Here is a 19844-nt window from a genome sequence, read left to right on the forward strand (position 1 = left end):
ACAAACCTTGACCGCAAAGTTTTATATATTCAAAAACAAAAAGGCTGGTGCACACACAGAATTACGGAAGAGTATCAGGGCCAGGTAGGATAAAAATAAAAATAATATTTTAGAGGAGGAAGATTTTTTTTTCATTATGCACTTCGAGAAAAAATTTGAAATGTCGAGAAAAAATTTGAAATGTCGAGATTAATGTTGAAGTACAATTTCGAGAAAAAAGTTGAAATGTTGAGAAGGCGAAATTTCGACTTTATTCACGAAATTTCGACTTTATTCTTGAAATTGTATTTCAACATTATTCTCGACATTTCAACTTTTTTCTCGAAGTGCACAATAAAAAAAATCTTCCCCTCTCAAATATTTTGATGTATCATCATGAATGTGTGAGACCTCTTGACGACCCCAATAAAGCAAAAAAGAAAACAAAAGGTTTCATCCAAAGCAAAAGAAAAAAAAAGTAAAAAAGAAAACAAATGCATAAAAAGTACATAAAATTAAAAAAATGTATTCATAATGATAAACAAAATTATTATTTAGAAATTGTAAAAGACAAAATTGGAAGTGTTTTTGATTTCAATATTAATTGCTTCAAATTTAGAAAGAAAAAAAGATTTGTGTGTAATTTTAGAAGTCAAGCATTAAACGGCAAGCAATGTGAAAGAAACTGAAGAGGGGAGCTCTGCCATGGATTTATATGTTGTATTTTTAAAGGTTCTCCACCTAGGATGCATAAAACGCTAATAGCATCTAAACAAAGATGTGATAACACAGTATTTCATGTTAGCCTCACATTTTGGGCTGTTGGGGTATCTGGAGCGTATTCTGCCGAGGGATCCAGGGACGAGGATAATGTCATCAACACTGCTCATGTAGTTACTGAGATACTCTGTCCGATCACAGTGGGCTTCTTCCATACCTGGACACAGATGAAGGGTTGGGGTTAGTGGGCAACTGGGTGAGACTTCCACTGCAATATAAGTTAGTTTGTACCTGTTCTTGTCTTATTGTGTCACAAAAGACAATATCAGTCAACAGTTAAAAGTGCAGGTATTACCTACAGAGCAGTGGCGTAGCCACGGGTGTGCCAGGGTGTGCCAGTGCCACCCAAAGAGACAGCTGGCACATCCAAAAATTTGATGCATTTTTTTTTTTTTTGGTATAGTCTTCTAAGTATTCTAAATCTCTGCTAATCTAGGCTATTAGTATGTAATCATGATGTTCAAAATAATTCAAAATAAAAAATCTTATTTTTGCATGTAAAACCCCCGTCAGGCGATGTGTCGCGGCAGCTGGACTGTTAAACCTAAATTATGGTTCCGCGTTAAATCGACGGCGTAGCCTACGGCGTAGGGTACGCGGCGACGCACACGTACGGTGTGCGTCGCCGCGTACCCTACGCCGTAGGCTCTGCGTCGGTGTAACGCGGAACCATAAATCAGCCTTCAGACAACTCATCAAACGGAAAGTGGATGGCGGACATGAGTTCCCGTCCATTATTGAAGTCTTAAACTCCTGCGACAAAGATGTTTTATCCAAGATTAACTGTGTGCATCGTATTCTGATAGCATTGCCTGTTACAAGTTGCTCCGTGGAGCCTTTTTTTAGTCGTCAACAGGACCAGAGCCGTCAGAGCGACGACGCTCAGAGAGACTGAGGAGCCTCTCGTTGCTCATGTTTGAAAAAGATTTGAAGTGTGCATTTTCTGTATTTAACAGCGTTTGTGTGTAATGATGATTAAACATAAAAGGCAGCACGTCATTATAGGCGCCCCTCTGTTCCTTCACCCGCCCCCCCTCTCTCCTCCCCGACACACACACCAGTATGAGCTGCAGCTCCAATGCGCGCCCCCGCGAGCACGCGCTGCAGCGCGAGTGTTTTGGATTGACGGTTAACTTTATGGAGAGGTAGAAAAAAGGAAGAGAGAGAAAGAATCAGGACAGGCAGGGGAAGCCAACAGATTGGTCTAATATTAGGTGGAAGTGTAGGAAGAGCCACTTGGTAGGCTACTAAGTGATTAATATCTAAATATGATTTATATGGAAAGATTGCATAAGCAAGATTTGCAACTTATTCAAAGCTATTAAAAATGCTTGTTGCACAAAAACTTAGATGCCCAGTATGGTTTGAATTTCTGCTGACCAACCTGTCCTTTTGGGAAAATTATATTATTTTATTTTATTATTTTATAATAAAACCATCAGGCCAACCTTAAGCCAAATAGTTGTGTTCTGCCTCTGGTTAAATAGCTTTGTTGATCATGCGTAATGTGGATACGTTATGGCTCTGAGTACATGAGTGTTATATTTCACTATGTTTGCTTCATTGGGTAGCTATGTGTGTGTGTGGTTATGTTTTTGTGATGTTTTTTTTTAGGACATGCATAAAGTGTGGTTATTATATTACTTATTATTATATTATATATATTATTATACTTATTATATATTGAGAGCACACACAACATGTGGATACGTTTTGCACTGTCAATAATGTTGGATATACATGCTTTTGAATGTTTGTGGAGGTGTAACGTGTAGTTTTGTTGAAAAAAAATTTGGCACACCCAGTCTTTGCTGGTGCACACCCAAAGTCTCTTTTCTGGCTACGCCACTGCTACAGAGAGTCAACATTATGGCGCTTTTACACTAGTACCTACTCAGCCCGATTCGACTCGCCTTGCCTTTGTTTCTTTTCAATACCCAGATCAGAAGTAGGAGGTTGGAGTGAAGCTGCTGTGACGTATTTGATTGTGTATCTAAACGAAGAAGACAACAACACTAAAGATGTAGAACCTGGAGGAGATGATAGATGTGCTGCTGGGTCTGTGGCTTGTGTTTGATATCAAGTTAAAAAATGAGAGTGAGAGAAGCTTCAAGCGGCGTCGCTTTTTGATTTTTTTTAGTTTGTCTCAGCGCTGCTGAACAGTCAGCTGGAGCCGCGAGCAGCTATGAAGAGACAGAGCTCCCGGTAGATCTGGTCGTTCCTTATCACCCGTGTAGATCCCTTTTTAATTCTCTCCTCAGCACCAGGTTTATGAACATCTGCACCTCCGACTTGTATCAGAAACAGACTTTTGCTGCCATTGCTGGTTGAATAAAATGGACAAGAAGTCGGAGTTGCTCTTTCTCTGATTTCCTCCTCCTGACTCAGACGTCTGACTCCAACCCCCCGACCAATCCGTGGCCTGTAGTGTGATGATGTCAGATACAGCCGACTCAGCCGCAGAATAGTTACAGAAAAAGTATCTACTCGGCACGTTAGACCCCTGGTGGAAAAGAACCAAACCGAGGTGAGTCGGGCTGAGTAGGTACTAGTGGAAAAGCGCCATTAGTCTCCTCTGTGGTGTTTGTGCTGGTGTTTGTACCATGATCCCCCACCAGGATGATGTTGACGCATCGATGCAGTTTCATCTGCTTAAGTCCATCCATCAACTGACCAACAATCCTGTCTACCACCTTCAGAGAACTGTTGAGCTGGAACACACAGAGAGAGTCAGAAACCTCCAAATAAACACAAATAAACTGTGTTTCTTTGCATCTGTTGGCGTACACGCCCATACAAGCACATGCACACACAGATCCTCAGTACTCACTTCTGTATTCATGGGCCCCATCTTGTGTCCATACGTGTCTGGTTGTCCACAGTGCATGGCGTACACATAAGGCCTGAAACAAGAGAGGAGTCAAACTGGAGGCACTGGTTTAACCCCCGAAACCCAAAGTCCCCAGATGTTGATAAGAGAGTACCGTATTTCCGCGACCATAAGGCGCATATAAACGTTTTTTTTTTTTTTCAAATGTGCCGCGCGCCCAATGAAACAGTGCGCCCATTGTATTACTTGTATTACGGTAATGTAAAGCGGACGTAATTGAAGCTACCATGAGAACGGTAAAGGGAGAAGGGGGGCGTGTGAATCACCCGTGAGTTGCGGACGTGTTAGAGACCATCATTAGAAGTTAAAGGGGGAAGGGGGCGTGTATAAAAGGACAGGTATGTGCTTCATGCAGAACACTGTTGTCTTAACAACCCTGAAGATGACAAAGCGACACGCTTATGAAGCACAGTTCAAACTGAAGGCGATCAGCTACGCGGCGGAACATGGGAATCGAGCAGCCGCAAGAGAATATAAAATTAATTAATCAATGGTTCGCAAGTGGAGGAAGAAACGGAACAGAAACTGGTGGGGCAACACAGTTTCACCAAGAGTGGAAGGAAGCGCCGGGCAAGTTATGCCACGGTTTGCAGATGGATTGTAGATGCGTGGGCTAACGTGTCTGCTGGGACTGTTGTTCGGGCTTTTGCAAAAAGCCGGCATTTCCGAGGCGCCGCGCGGCACGGAAAGTGACTCTGACAGCGAGGAAATTGGGACTGGCACAGCTGAATTAGCAGAGCTCTTTAATGCAGAAACAGAGGATGAGGACTTTGAAGGGTTTGATTAATGTAAAAACTGAAATAAAATATAATCAAACTAAGTTTTGCTCCCGCTCTATTTTTGAATAAGCACACTTACTGGATTTGATGGGCCAGAGGAGACATTTACACTTTATTCACCAAATTGTATTTCAACTTTATTCTCAAAATTTCGACTTAATTCACGAAATTTCTACTTTATTCTTGAAATTGTATTTCAACATCATTCTCAACATTTCGACTATTTTCTCAAAATTGTATTTCAACTTCATTCTCGACATTTCGACTTTTTTCTCAAAATTGTATTTCAACATTTATCTCGACATTTCGACTTTTTTCTCGACATTTTTACTTTTTTCTAGAAGTGCACAATACAAAAAAATCTTCCCCTCTCAATTATTTTTGCTCCTGCCTGGCCTTAATACTCTTCCGTAGGCTTCAGGTTCAAAGTTACTGTAAGTTGCAGTGGTAAGAGGAAAAAAATCCACAAATCAAGTAAGAGGTTATTTAGCTAGTAAGGCTTTAATACTACAGATTTTGATTCTATTTTAATTTATTTGGAACAGCAAACCAAGTTACATTTAGCAACAAATATGTTCGGTAGAAACGAACTTGACTGAAGTCGCTGCAGTTTTATTTTTCCATGCGTGTACAGATTCAGTAATACTTTTCTGATGGTGCCGTGGCGGTTCTGAAGATGGTAACCGTAACAGAAGGTGACATGGCAGTAGTTGGGATGGGAAAGTGACAAGACAATTATATATATCCTTTTGTTAAACATTTAATTCATTGAACTGGTGAAGAGCTGGTGACACTGACACATTTATTGCTGAAATGGATAGCAAATGTCGACAAAAAAAGGAAGTAAAAATGTCAAATAGCTGGGAGGGAATATGTCAAAAATCATAAAGATTGTGCACTTGGTGACAAGTTTTTGATATTTGGCATGGTAACATAACGTATTGAAAAACCACCGCAAACAAATTGTGACGCCCCCTAGTGGCCGGTTTGCAGAAAGTTCAAAATGGCTCCCGCCGAAAAGACCAAAGGTCGTATCTCAGCTTCTCTTAGTCCTAGATTGTTGTATATTGTCACTTTTTCTACTTTTTTGTTCTAGGAATTCAATTCAGAGATAAATGTCCTATTTCAAGGTCATGTTGAAGGTCATATTTAATTTTCAAGGTCCTTTTTTGCACAAAAAACTCCATATCTCTAGAATAAGTCACATAAAAATATAGTATAGGGCTCTAGACCCATATTTTCAGCCCCAAGGAATGCAATTTTCTGTTTATTGGACAGGTCACTATCACTGTAGTGTCAATAATCTAATTGGGTGAGCATTATGGCCATCGTTCAGGCTTAAGATGAACTCAACTTCAGAACAAAGCCACAATGAGAGCATGATCTTTGGGGAGAAAAAAAAAAAAAAAAAACTGTCAATGTCTCTGAAACAAAGTCACATAGCAAAATTAAAGGACTGTAGCCCCATTCACTCCCATGGAATTCAATGTGTTTATTTGACATATATTACAATCACTAGTTTTGTTGTTGCAAAATCATAAGCAAAAAACTGGCCAAATCTCTAACATAAGGCAGTACTCTATGCCAGCTAGATGCCAGTCCTCTTGAAAGACACGGCACGTCTACCAGAAACCCAACCATCAGTCCATGAGGCTAAAAGAGATGAAGCTCAAAGGCATATTGTGTTGTGTAAGATAAGTGAATTCACCTCTCTGCTTCGGGAAGGTGAAGCCACTGCAGCATGGTCAGTATCCTCCTCTCTACCGGGATGGCCCTGCGGTGGACACACCAAATGAAAGGTTACGTTGGATAATACTTAAATACATAAAAAGAGGACTCCTAAAATGATTAATGACTTTGTCACAGCAGTATCGGTCAAAAGTTTGGTGATGGCTCAATCAATTTTAAATCTTTTCAACACAGCAAAACATAATAAGGAATAAATAACATAAATGGCTTTATGTAGCTGCCAAAGAACTGTAAACAACAGCATGAGAGTCACATTTTCTGTTTCATAATTGAGAGGTCAGTTCCTGAGGCCACGTTTACACGTAGTATTTACAAAATATCAAAAACTGATATTTCCCCCTCTACTTTTTGAAAAATACCATCATTTACACAAACCTGCATAAATAGCTGTTAAGGTGCTATGAGCAGCCAAACCTACAGGGGGCAGTGTAACGAGAAGATAAAGTCATGCTAGCCAATCACAATCCTGGAAAAAAACATCAACAAATGACACGAGTAACTTCCAGTTACTTCCAAGATGAACGAGAGTCTTTGGTTTGGAGTGACAGAGAAGTGGAGTTACTTTTAAGTGTGACTTTAGAATATAAAACAGGTAAAATACAAGAAAATATTGACGGTGGCCAAACTAATTGTAAACACAGGTCACACATGACGCTGGTGATGTTTCTGTCTCATAATGTGACGTTCTGAAGACTAAATGTCCGTTTCTCTCTGTTTACAAGCAAACGTGAAGACGAGGTTTTGAAAATCTCCACTTTGGCCGGAGTTTTCAGAAATTATGGTTTTTGGAGACTTTGAGCTTCGCTTTCGTGTAAACGAACGGCCAAAACGCATGAAAATACGAGATGTCACAAGATGTCTCTCTGTAATGTGATAGTGAAGCTGGTCAAGTGTGTTGAATTCTCTTGAGATCTTTTGTTACAAAACAAAAGCCTGCTTTTTCGTCTCCTTCAGAAATCTCCTTGGTTGCAGGAAGTGGATCATGAACACTTTCCTCACAGGTTCTGTTGTGTTTTCTGAGGCCGGTCACTCTGAACCTCGTGGTTTGTCTTTTCCGCTGGACCTCCAACATGAACCACATTTAGCTTCTGATTATTTTTCTCACTGTGCTGTTAATTAATATGAAACTACTACAGTAGCTAAAGTATTGTTAATTTCTTCACTCCATCGCAGCAAAGCAAAACTAATAGCCTAATAATAATAATACATTTTATTTATAATGCACTTTACATTCCTGAGAATCTCAAAGTGCTACAGTTTGATAATTAAAAAGGAAACAGAGATAGTAAAATCAAGATAAGAGATAAAAGGGATAAAAAGTCAAGACATGAGTAAAAAGAGAATAAAACAATTAAAAACAGCAACTAGGTCAGTGGCGTAGCCACGGGTGTGCCAGGGTGTGCCAGTGCCATCCAAAGAGACAGCTGGCACACCCAGAAATTTGATGCATTTTTTTTTTTTTTTTTTTTTTGTATAGTCTTCTAAGTATTCTAAATCTAGGCTAATCTAGGCTATTAGTATGTAATCATGATGTTCAAAATAATTCAAAATAAAAAATCTTATTTTTGCATGTAAAACCCCCATCAGGCGATGTGTCGCGGCAGCTGGACTGTTAAACCTAAATTATGGTTCCGCGTTAAATCGACGGCGTAGCCTACGGCGTATAGTACGCGGCGACGCACAACGTACGGTGTGCGTCGCCGCGTACCCTACGCCGTAGGCTCTGCGTCGGTGTAACGCGGAACCATAAATCAGCCTTCAGACAACTCATCAAACGGAAAGTGGATGGCGGACATGAGTTCCCGTCCATTATGCGACAAAGATGTTTTATCCAAGATTAACTGTTTGCATCGTATTCTGATAGCATTGCCTGTTACAAGTTGCTCTGTGGAGCCTTTTTTTAGTCGTCAACAGGACCAGAGCCGTCAGAGCGACGACGCTCACAGAGAGACTGAGGAGCCTCTCGTTGCTCATGTTTGAAAAAGATTTGAAGTGTGCATTTTCTGTATTTAACAGCGTTTGTGTGTAATGTATATGATTAATAACAGCAGCACGTCATTGATTAGGCCCCTCTGTTCCTTCACCCGCCCCCCCTCTCTCCTCCCCGACACACACACTATGAGCTGCAGCTCCAATGCGCGCCCCCGCGAGCACGCGCTGGAGCGCGACTCGAGTGTTTTGGATTGACGGTAACTTTATGGAGAGGTAGAAAAAAAGAATAGAGGAAGAGAGAGAAAGAATCAGGACAGGCAGGGGAAGCCAACAGGTTGGTCTAATATTAGGTGGAAGTGTAGGAAGAGCCACTTGGTAGGCTACTAAGTGATTAATATCTAAATATGATTTATATGTAAAGATTGCATAAGCAAGATTTGCAATTTATTCAAAGCTATTAAAAATGCTTGTTGCACAAAAACCTAGATGCCCAGTATGGTTTGAATTTCTGCTGACCAACCTGTCCTTTTGGGAAAATTATATTATTTTATTTTATTATTTTATAATAAAACCATCGGGCCAACCTTAAAGGAGCTGTATGTAAGAGCAATAATAAAACGAATCATAAAATGACCCCGATATGTCAACAGACATTTAAAAATCATGTTCATTTCAAATACTTATGTCACTGACAACAGCACTCAAGCCAGGATATTCCAGTTTCCAAAAAGAGGAGTTGCAGCCCTCAACTGATGTTTATGTTGTCATTTTTTGTTTTGGCCTGAAGCTCCACCCTCCACCTATCTCCCAATCACCAAGTCAGTATTGTTTCTGAAGCTCCACCCTCCACCTATCTCCCAATCACCAAGTCAGTATTGTTTCTGAAGCTCCACCCTCCACCTATCTCCCAATCACCAAGTCAGTATTGTTTCTGAAGCTCCACCCTCCACCTATCTCCCAATCACCAAGTCAGTATTGTTTCTGAAGCTCCACCCTCCACCTATCTCCCAATCACCAAGTCAGTATTGTTTCTGAAGCTCCACCTATCTCCCAATCACCAAGTCAGTATTGTTTCTGAAGCTCCACCCTCCACCCATCTCCCAATCACCAAGTCAGTATTGTTTCTGAAGCTCCACCCTCCACCTATCTCCCAATCACCAAGTCAGTATTGTTTCTGAAGCTCCACCCTCCACCTATCTCCCAATCACAAAGTCAGTATTGTTTCTGAAGCTCCACCCTCCACCTATCTCCCAATCACCAAGTCAGTATTGTTTCTGAAGCTCCACCCTCCACCTATCTCCCAATCACCAAGTCAGTATTGTTTCTGAAGCTCCACCCTCCACCTATCTCCCAATCACCAAGTCAGTATTGTTTCTGAAGCTCCACCCTCCACCTATCTCCCAATCACCAAGTCAGTATTGTTTCTGAAGCTCCACCCTCCACCTATCTCCCAATCACCAAGTCAGTATTGTTTCTGAAGCTCCACCCTCCACCTATCTCCCAATCACCAAGTCAGTATTGTTTCTGAAGCTCCACCCTCCACCTATCTCCCAATCACCAAGTCAGTATTGTTTCGGCATCCGGGTTGCCAGCTCGGCTCTAATTATCGCAGCAGCCGCTACGAACGTGTTGGATGAAAAACCTGGCAACCTCTGGTCGGGGGGAGGAGGGGGAGGGTACACGCCGCTCAACAATATTTTGAAAGTGACTGCAGTACCAGTTTTGGCCATTTCTTACAGACAGCTCCTTTAAGCCAAATAATCGTGTTCTGCCTCTGGTTAAATAGCTTTGTTGATCATGCGTAATGTGGATACGTTATGGCTCTGAGTGCATGAGTGTTATATTTCACTATGTTTGCTTCATTGGGCAGCTATGTGTGTGTGTGGTTATGTTTTTGTGATGTTTTTTTTAGGACATGCATAAAGTGTGGTTATTATATTACTCACTCACTCACTCATCTTCTCCCGCTTTTCCGTTACCGGGTCGCGGGGGCAGCAGCCTCAGCAGGGATGCCCAGACTTCCCTCACCCCAGACACCTCCTCCAGCTCTTCCGGGGGGAGTCCGAGGCGTTCCCAGGCCAGCCGAGAGACATAGTCTCTCCAGCGTGTCCTGGGTCTTCCCCGGGGTCTCCTCCCGGTGGGACATGCCTGGAACACCTCCCTAGGGAGGCGTCCAGGAGGCATCCGGTACAGATGCCCAAGCCACCTCAGCTGACTCCTCTCAATGTGGAGGAGTAGCGGCTCGACTCCGAGCTCCTCCCGGGTGACCGAACTCCTCACCCTATCTCTAAGGGAGCGTCCAGCCACCCTGCGGAGGAAACTCATCTCGGCCGCTTGTATCCGCGATCTTGTCCTTTCGGTCACTACCCAAAGTTCATGACCATAGGTGAGGGTAGGGGCGTAGATTGACCGGTAAATCGAGAGCTTCGCCTTTCGACTCAGCTCCCTCTTCACCACGACGGTCCAGTACATCGACCGCATTACTGCGGACGCTGCACCGATCCGCCTGTCAATCTCACGCTCCATTGTTCCCTCACTCGTGAACAAGATCCCGAGATACTTGAACTCCTCCACCTGAGGCAGGACTTCTCCACCCACCCGGAGAAGGCATGCCACCCTTTTCCGGTCGAGAACCATGGCCTCGGTCTTGGAGGTGCTGATTCTCATCCCTGCCGCGTCGCACTCGGCCGCAAACCGCCCCAGCACATGCTGGAGGTCCCGGTCTGATGAAGCCAACAGGACAACATCATCTGCAAAAAGCAGAGATGAAATCCTGAGGTTCCCAAACCGGATCCCCTCCGGCCCCTGGCTGCGCCTAGAAATCCTGTCCATAAAAATTATGAACAGGACCGGTGACAAAGGGCAGCCCTGCCGGAGTCCAACATGTACCGGGAACAAGTCTGACTTACTTACTTATATTACTTATTATATTATATTTATTATATATTGAGAGCACACACAACATGTGGATATGTTTTGCACTGTCAATAATGTTGGATATACATGCTTTTGAATGTTTGTGGAGGTGTAACGTCTAGTTTTGTTGAAAAAAAATTTGGCACACCCAGTCTTTGCTGGTGCACACCCAAAGTCTCTTTTCTGGCTACGCCACTGAACTAGGTAAAAAAAAAAACAACAGCATTGTTTAGTGGTAAAATGCTTTGCTAAAAAGAAAGGTTTTTAGTCCTCTATTTTTTAAAAACTACACATTTAAACCCATCAGAAAAGCAAAGAAACCCCATTAACTCAGTTTCGTCAGGACCCACCTACATGTATTAGGAAAAACATTTCAATGCAATTCATTGAAATGTTTTTCCTAATACATGTAGGTGGGTCCTGACGAAACTGACCCAATGCAATTCAGGCAGCACGGTGGCTTAGTGGTTAGCACTGTTGCCTCACAGCAAGAAGGTCCCCGGTTCGACTCCCAGGCCCGGCAGGGGCCTTTCTGTGTGGAGTTTGCATGTTCTCCCCGTGCTTGCGTGGGTTTTCTCCGGGTACTCCGGCTTCCTCCCACAGTCCAAAAACATGCATGCTAGGTTAATTGATGATTCTAAAATTGCCCGTAGGTGTGAGCGTGAGTGTGATTGTGAGCATGGTTTGTGTGTTTCTATGTGGCCCTGTGATGGACTGGTGACCTGTCCAGGGTGTAACCCCTGCCTCTCACCTAAAATGAGCTGGGATAGGCTCCAGCAGACCCCCGTGACCCCGCAAGGGATAAAGCGGGTAAGATAATGAATGAATGAATGAAATTTCAATGCAATTCACCAACGTATTTCCAAACCTGTTCAAAAATGTTGAAAAAAATAACAAATAGCCTACATTAAAAAAAAAACAAAAAAAACCAACCTACTGTTATTCAAATTTTTCTTTGATGCATGACGTTTTAAACTGTAGAAAACATTATAAATGTTTGTCCACATTTATGACCAAGGAGAGGTAATTGATTCTGGCACTCTTTAACCTCCCGAGGGCTTCATAAAGCTGAGGTTTGTAAAGCAGAAGGCATTTCAAGGCCTTCTCTCCGTTGAAAGTCTGCTCCTATGCAGTGTGTGTAATGAGGCCACCAACCAAGCTTCTGGTTGTTATACACCTCCCAGCTGTCAGCTATCAGGCCCACAATCCAGAATGATAGAACAGAGTTTTTGTTCTCAAAGTTCATTCTTTTTTATACTTTTTTCAATTTTTCCCCACTTTAAGCTAAATTTGGCCTTTATCCACTTTGTGTGTTATAGACTCCCCCACTTTCCTCTTCTTCATTTTTCTGCTTTTGGTTGGGATGATGACCTCCCACAAAGCTAAATCAGAAACAGACCTTCAGCCAGTCAGACAGTCATCTAACAATCTGCGCTGGTGCCCAAGGTGCTGCTATATTATCAAACTACGTCATGTTAATGTAGCATTAAAAGCTGTTCCTCACCATGTGTCAGCACTAGGGGTGTAACAATATATCGTGCCACGAAATTTGGCGATACAAAAACGTCACGATACGTGTCGTGGAGGTGACAAACTGTAGCGCAATATTGGGTTATTAATATTAATATATTGTGTTTACTAGTAACAGCAGCGGGATCGCGTGACGACCTCGACCCGCGGACCAAAATCTGACTCCGCTCAGAAGAAACTAGTACCGTTTTGCGGTCCCGATCACAGGACTCTTGGGGGGTTTTGCTCCGAACTTTTACTCATAAGGTGAGAATGAATCAATCTTTTTTATGATGTAAAGATTGTGTCGTCCTCAAAGGTGAGAGGATGAAACGATACCGGGGTTCACCTTACGGCCTCAGGCTGGAGCATGTGAAGCTCTGAGCTCTGGCAGAAGATCAATAACAGTCATGTTGCATTTGGAGTTTGGGACTTTTCATAGTTTATTGATTTACTTTTATTTATTTATTTATTTAATTTTAGTTTTTACATTTTTGGAAAAGAAAAAAGTCAAGTCATACATGAGAGAAACTATTCAGTTTGTGGCAAAATTGTCACGATTGCGGTTTGTTTTGTTGAGCACCCAGACGCAGGAGAGCAGGAGTTCCAGAAAACTCAGGTTTATTAGAAAAGACAAACCAAAAACGCTGCTGAGCAGGATCAAAAAGGCAGAACACAAACAGGAATCCAAAAACTAGACGAGGAGAACATGGAGGGAGGAAACAGTACGGACCAGGAGAGAGCAGGGGAAAGACAAGACTAGATATACACAGGGGGTAACGAGACACAGGTGCAGACAATCAGGGCCGATGGAACCAGGAGGGACAGAACTGAAACTCAAACTGGGGGAAATGTCAAACCCTGAAACCCTGACAAAATATTTGTACTTGTCTGAAACTGAAGATGCATAATGCAAACCTGACATTTACTTTTAGTTCAGTTTGTGGAAAATGGTTGGCCTGGCTTGCTCTTTAAAACTTAAACAGTTATAAAGCATTACAAACTGTAACAATAGGACAAATGCACAGCATTGTTTTGTATTTTGTGTCTTTCAAATAAAAGACCATTTTTTCCAGTCATATGTTCCTCATTCAAGGTTGTTAAAAAAATACTGCTATAATATCGTATCGTTATCGTGACCTCAATATGGTGTATCGTACCGTATCGTGAGATTAGTGTATCGTTACACCCTTAGCAGCACACACTTCCACTCTGTTATGTGGACAATCCTGTCTCATTGTCACATCTGTCTCATTGCCAACTGCAAGCACAGCACATTGGCATAAATTGCTGTAAAATCAGCCCGGTAATATTCCACCACTGAAACTTGCCTCCAGCACCATGAAAGCTGCAAGTGTAGGACTCCTTATTTTTCTCACTGGCTATAAGGCCAATGCAGTGTACAGCAAAAACATGCAAAGGTGCTAAAATAATCCGTGACAAAGTAACACCAATCCTATTCACTCTGTGGACAAAACACTTGTAATAACCAGGATTGCTGGAAGTGTGTGTCAGTTTTCACATTTGATTATTTAAGCTTTAAAAAAGAAGAAGAAAAGAACAAACGTGTTCACACAACATTCTTCTTGTAAAACAGTTTACATAGCATAATCTGCAAATTCAGAATGTGTTTTAAATCATTCTTTATCTGTGTTACGGTGTAGGGTTATTGTGGTTGGTATATTTGTGTTATGCTTAGTTCTTTAGTTTTGGTGTTCTGTTGTTGTTTCCGGTTCTGGTCTTGTTTTCTTCCCTCTGTCCTCTTTTGTTTCTGGTAACTTCACTTCCTGTTTTGATTTGAAGGTCTGTTTTTGTCCGTTTTTTTGGTTGACGTCTCTTGTGCCGTTCTGCCCTGATTGTTTGGACCTGTATCTCCTCCCTGCTGGTTTGTAAAGTTCTCTTTATTTTTTTGAGTGAAGGAATTTTTTTTTTTTGTATTTGCATTGGATTCCTGCCTAAGCAGCACTTTTGTTTAGTGGACTACTTTTGTTTGAAACTCCTGCTGCCTCAGCCTCCTGCACTTGGGTCCTGCTCCACTCCAGTCATGGAGCCAGCAGAAATAACACTAATTCACAATGATGTTAAAGAATAGTTCACCACAGTACAGGGGCTTAATTCAGCCACATGTGGTCCTACTAACTTGGGTAGTAGATCTTTTTGTTTATGGGCTCATGGGGAAGAGTGCTCTCCAACAAAAGACTTCTCCAGAGTTTACAAGCCGAGTCAGTCAGGAGTCTCTGAAGTGGTCCCAGATGCCCCCCATCCTGTCTCTGTTCCCAGGGAGGTCCCGGACGAGCCCCATCCTGTCTCTGTTCCCAGGGAGGTCCCGGACGAGCCCCATCCTGTTTCTGTTCCCAGGGAGGTCCCGGACGCACCCTAGCCTGTCTTATGGCGCTTTTCCACTAGTACCTACTCAGCCCGACTCGCCCTGCCCTCGTTTCTTTTCAACACCCAGATCAGAAGTAGGAGGTTGGAGTGAAGCTGCTGTGATGTATTTGATTGTGTATCTAAATGAAGAAGTCAACAACACTAAAGATGTAGAACCTGGAGGAGATGATAGATGTGCTGCTGGGTCTGTGGCTTGTGTTCAATATCAAGTTAAAAAATGAGAGAGAGAGAGAGAGAGAGAGAGAGAGAGAGAGAGAGAGAGAGAGAGAGAGAGAGAGAGAGAGAGAGAGAGAGAGAGAAGCTTCAAGCGGTGACGCTTTTTTTTTTTTTTTGTTTGTTTGCCTCGGCTGAAAAGTCAGCTGGAGCCGTGAGCAGCTATGAAGAGACAGAGCTCCAGGTAGATCTGGTCGTTCCTTATCTCCGTCTAGATCCCTTTTTAATTCTCTCCTCAGCACCGGGTTTATGAACATCTGCACCTCAGAGCTGGATCACCAAACAGACTTTTTGCTGCCATTGCTGGTTTAATAAAATGAACAAGAATCCGTCAGAGTCGCTCTTTTCCACCTCCTGACTCAGACGTCTGACTCCAACCCCCCGACCAATCGGTGGCCTGTAGTGTGATGATGTCAGATACAGCCGACTCAGCCGCTTAGAACCTCAGCAGAGTAGTTACAGAAGAAGTATCTACTCGGCATGTTAGACCCCTGGTGGAAAAGAACCAAACCAAGGCGAGTCGAGTCGGGCTGAGTAGGTGCTAGTGGGAAAGCGCCATTATTTCCTGAAGTGGTTTCAGACGCACCCTAGCCGGTGCCAAGGCCTTGCCGGCACCCAGGAATTCAGTTCCTGTTCCTTATTCAGCCAAATTCTGTTCCTGACCGTGAGTCAGCCCCTGATCCTGATCATGATCCTGTTCCTGCCCCAGCCACGGTCTCGGTGGTACCACGCCTTCGGCGGTTCCTGTCCCAGCTCATGCCTTGTCAGCTCCAACTTTGGCCCTCATTCCTGTTCCTGCCATCGCTCCAGCCACTGCTGGTCCTGCTCCTGGCCGGCCCCCTCAGCCCCGAGGCCGACCCTCCCTAAGCCAAGTCGCCGCTCCATCCAGCCTGGTTTTTTTGTTGCTCCTATCTAGAACATCCATCCATCCATTTTCTTCCGCTTATCCGGAACCAGGTTGCAGGGGCAGCAACTTCAGCAGAGATACCCAGACTTCCTTCACCGTAGACACTTCCTCCAGCTCTTCCTCCATCTCTTCCTCCAGCTCTTCCGAGGGGAGTCTGAAGCGTTCCCAGGCCAGCCAAGAGACATAGTCTCTCCAGCGTGTCCTGGGTCTTTCCCGGGTTCTCCTCCCGGTGGGACATGCCTGGAACACCTCCCTAGGGAGGAGGGACATGCCTGGAACACCTCCCTAGGGAGGAGGGACATGCCTGGAACACCTCCCTAGGGAGGAGGGTGGGAGCGTAGATTGACCGGTAAATCGAGAGCTTCTACTTTCGACTCAGCTCCTTCTTCACCACGACAGTCCGGTACATCGACCGCATAACTGCGGACGCTGCACCGATCTGTCTGTCAATCTCACGCTTCATCGTTCCCTCACTCGTGAACAAGATCCCGAGATACTTGAACTCCTCCACCTGAGGCAGGACTTCTCCACCCACCCAGAGAAGGAACACCACCCTTTCCCGGTGGAGAACCATGGCCTCGGTTTTGGAGGTGCTGATTCTCATCCCTGCCGCGTCGCACTCAAGTACTTTTCTATACTTTTTTACACATACAGTACAAAGTTAAAATGACCTCATTTTCTCTGTGATGACACTATCTTGAGTCATATTAGAGACTTAAAATAGCAATGGACTTTGATGCAGCTGCATTACTAGCTGTGATTTTGGTGATGATAATGACAATGATTAATTGTCATTATCCTTTGATTCAGATTGTTTGGTTTACTCTGCTTACTCTCTGATAAAAGACCTGCAGTTGTTCCCACTCCAGAATGTACTTTCAATCCTCAGGGATTGGGGATCTTTGAATGGTTAATCAGACGCTCCTGTGTGTAAGGCAGGGATGCCTTAGTGCACGTTGGACATGCTGGTTAGAACTTAACTTTCAGGTCGTGTAGGTTAATTTCTTGGATGTCCTCGATTTTCATGATAAAAAGATTTTTAAAATGTTAACACACAGAAAGCAAATAATGAGAAAGATGTTTTAAATGAGCAGCCAGTGTACAGTAGATTAGTTTATATATGAGTCAATATCAGAATGTCACAAATTCAAGGTTGTAAGTGCGTGCATGTGTGTATGCAGACTTACATGGGCCAGAAAAAACTGGCAGCCTTCACTCCTTGTTTGAACGCCGTTATCCAGATCTAGACACATAGCAGAGTTGCAGGTTTTTTTACCAGCTTACATGCGTCACTAGAATACAGCTTGGATGTTACATGCTAGATGCAAATAGTAACACTGGGATGCACTGTAAAGCAAAGCCTACCACACTGGAAGGGATCCAGAAAAAAGAAATCAGCATGTTTAAAAAAATACAAAGTAAGCAACAAAAATAAATAACAAAAAAACAGTAATTTTACGGGTGTTTTTGTCTTAGTAGCTACCTCTTGACAGGGGAATATTTGACATGTTTCAAACGTTATCTACAGTATTGAGTCAAGACCAGTGGGCTGTCGATGGGTCATTTCCCATGATCTCTTGATGTATGGAAGAGTATCAGGGCCAGGCAGGAGAAAAATTAAAATAATATTTTAGAGGAGGAAGATTTTTTTTTCATTATGCACTTCGAGAAAAAAGTCGAAATGTCGAGAAAAAGGCGAAATGTCGAGATTAATGTTGAAGTACAATTTCTAGAAAAAAGTTGAAATGTTGAGAAAAAAGTCAAAACGTCAAGAAAAGTGTTGAAGTACACTTTCGAGAAAAAAGTCGATATGTATTTCAACTTTCGAATTTATTCACTAAATTTTCTCGAAATTGTATTTCAACATTGATCTCAACATTTCGACTTTTTTCTCAAAGTGCACAATAAAAAAAACTGAGTGACTATTTACACCAGGGTACAAATATTAAGGCCCCATCAGCTGAGCTTTTCACACCCTTTTGACATATGAAAACAATATTAAAACAAATGTGTGGCCCATGCGTATGTGCACCAACGTGTCTGCACTGGAAGGCTCAATTTCAATTTTCATTCGTTCACATTTCACTGCCCTGTGACGAAGAAAGAATGAAAAAAAACATTCAGAAACGGAATTCAGAGGTAACGTTACACTTTGTAAGGAGAAAAAATATTTGAGAGGGGAAGATATTTTTTTTTGTGCACTTCGAGAAAAAAGTTGAAATGTCAAGAAAAAGTCGAAATGTCGAGATTAATGTTTAAATACAATTTCAAGAATAAAGTCGAAATTTCGAGAATAAAGTTGAAATACATTTCGACTTTTTTTCGAAGTGCAAAATAGAAGAAACGTTTTTACATTTTTTTTGTCTAATAATACATGGGTGCAAATAGCATACATTGATATTGGTAGCAGGGTGTAAATAGCCTAAGCCTAAAAAAAAATCTTCCCCTCTCAAATATTTTTTCTCCTGCATGGCCCTAATACTCTTCCGTACTTGATGAGATCATCTAGTTGCAGTGAATAATTTCAGAGCTCCAAAAGCTCAAACGCAGCTTTTATTAATCACACATCAACATCTGTAGCTAAAAAAGAGAATATGACTAAATCTATCCCTCCCACAGCAGCTGGCCTGAAAAGAAGAATATTCAACAGCACTTAACTGGTTGTCCTCCCCACCAGCGGTGGTTCAGCTTCTCTCGGCTCCTCAGGTTGAAGGTTGCGTCAAACACCGGGTCGTACATGGAGTTTCCAACGATGCCATGAGATTCTGGGTAGAGTCCCTTAACAACAGTAGGAAATGTGAGTTTACCAGTAATAATAGTCTTGACATAACTGTACTTTTAAAACATATTTTAAAAATGAGTAGGGGTGTGCCAATTTAATTCAGGGATCCATGGAGGCTATTCAGCATGATTTTTAATAATTCTACAAGTGTTCAACTTATTATTAAGTTGTGACAACACCTCGTCAATATTCACACAATACAAGAAATATCACTGATAGAATTGTCAAGTTGTGTCAATAGTGTTGTGCATGTTTTAGACAGCATGTAGGAAGGTAAAAATACTATTCTATACAATCCTTTGTATAATGTACACCAGTGGTGCCCAACTCCTGCATGTTTCTGTCATACGAGTGGGTTATTAACAGACTTTTGCAGACTTGATGACAAGCTGGTGGCGATCAGCTTAAGCAAGTAAATCTCCACTGACCCCCATGTTAAAATGTCCAACTTCCAAGGTCACTTTGTCTCAAAATTCTATTCCAAGCTGCAACACTTGACTACAGGCAGACTGTCAATCCTACGGAAATCATGGGAGACTCAGTTGAAAACAACAATAGACAGTGATCCATGGGAGGAAATTTTACTCTTACCCTTCGAAAATATCCATATGCAACAGACTCAGAGAAATGCAATATAATGTTCTACAGAATATACATATCTCCATATATATATAGTAAATATACAGCAGGGGCTTCCCAAACTGTCAAAAATCTAAGACTAGTTTAGGAACAAGATTGCGCTGTCTTTGGGAATGTGAAAAGATTCAACGTTTCTGGAAAACTGTATGTGGTGAGGTTAGTGTGATAATCGAACAACAATTACAGCCTGACCTACTACTATGTCTATGGGATGTATCTCTGAATCACTAAGACGACATAAAAACACATTACAGTTTTTGCTTATTTCGGCTTATTGGGCCGAAAGGCTATTCTGACTAAGTGGGTGGGAGAAGAACCTCAACCTCAACCTCAACACATCTGTGGAAGTCGTTGATAGCCGACTATATTTCTCTGGAAAGA

At 42.4% G+C, this 19844-nt stretch overlaps 1 protein-coding gene across 1 annotated transcript in view; it reads right to left on the minus strand.

The window, feature by feature from the left end:
- LOC133424995 (ectonucleotide pyrophosphatase/phosphodiesterase family member 2-like) overlaps nt 1-19844 on the minus strand; it is a 71497-nt gene that overhangs the window by 22342 nt on the left and 29311 nt on the right. Inside the window, exons 8-13 of the mRNA XM_061715627.1 lie at nt 18701-18820; nt 17230-17285; nt 6137-6202; nt 3590-3662; nt 3362-3470; nt 791-916 (exon numbers count right to left, since the gene is read on the minus strand). Of these exons, the coding sequence (XP_061571611.1) occupies nt 791-916; nt 3362-3470; nt 3590-3662; nt 6137-6202; nt 17230-17285; nt 18701-18820 (550 nt within the window). The remainder of the gene's footprint in view (nt 1-790; nt 917-3361; nt 3471-3589; nt 3663-6136; nt 6203-17229; nt 17286-18700; nt 18821-19844) is intronic.

Source organism: Cololabis saira, chromosome 3 (genome assembly GCF_033807715.1).
Source record: "Cololabis saira isolate AMF1-May2022 chromosome 3, fColSai1.1, whole genome shotgun sequence".
Lineage (NCBI taxonomy): Eukaryota > Metazoa > Chordata > Actinopteri > Beloniformes > Belonidae > Cololabis > Cololabis saira.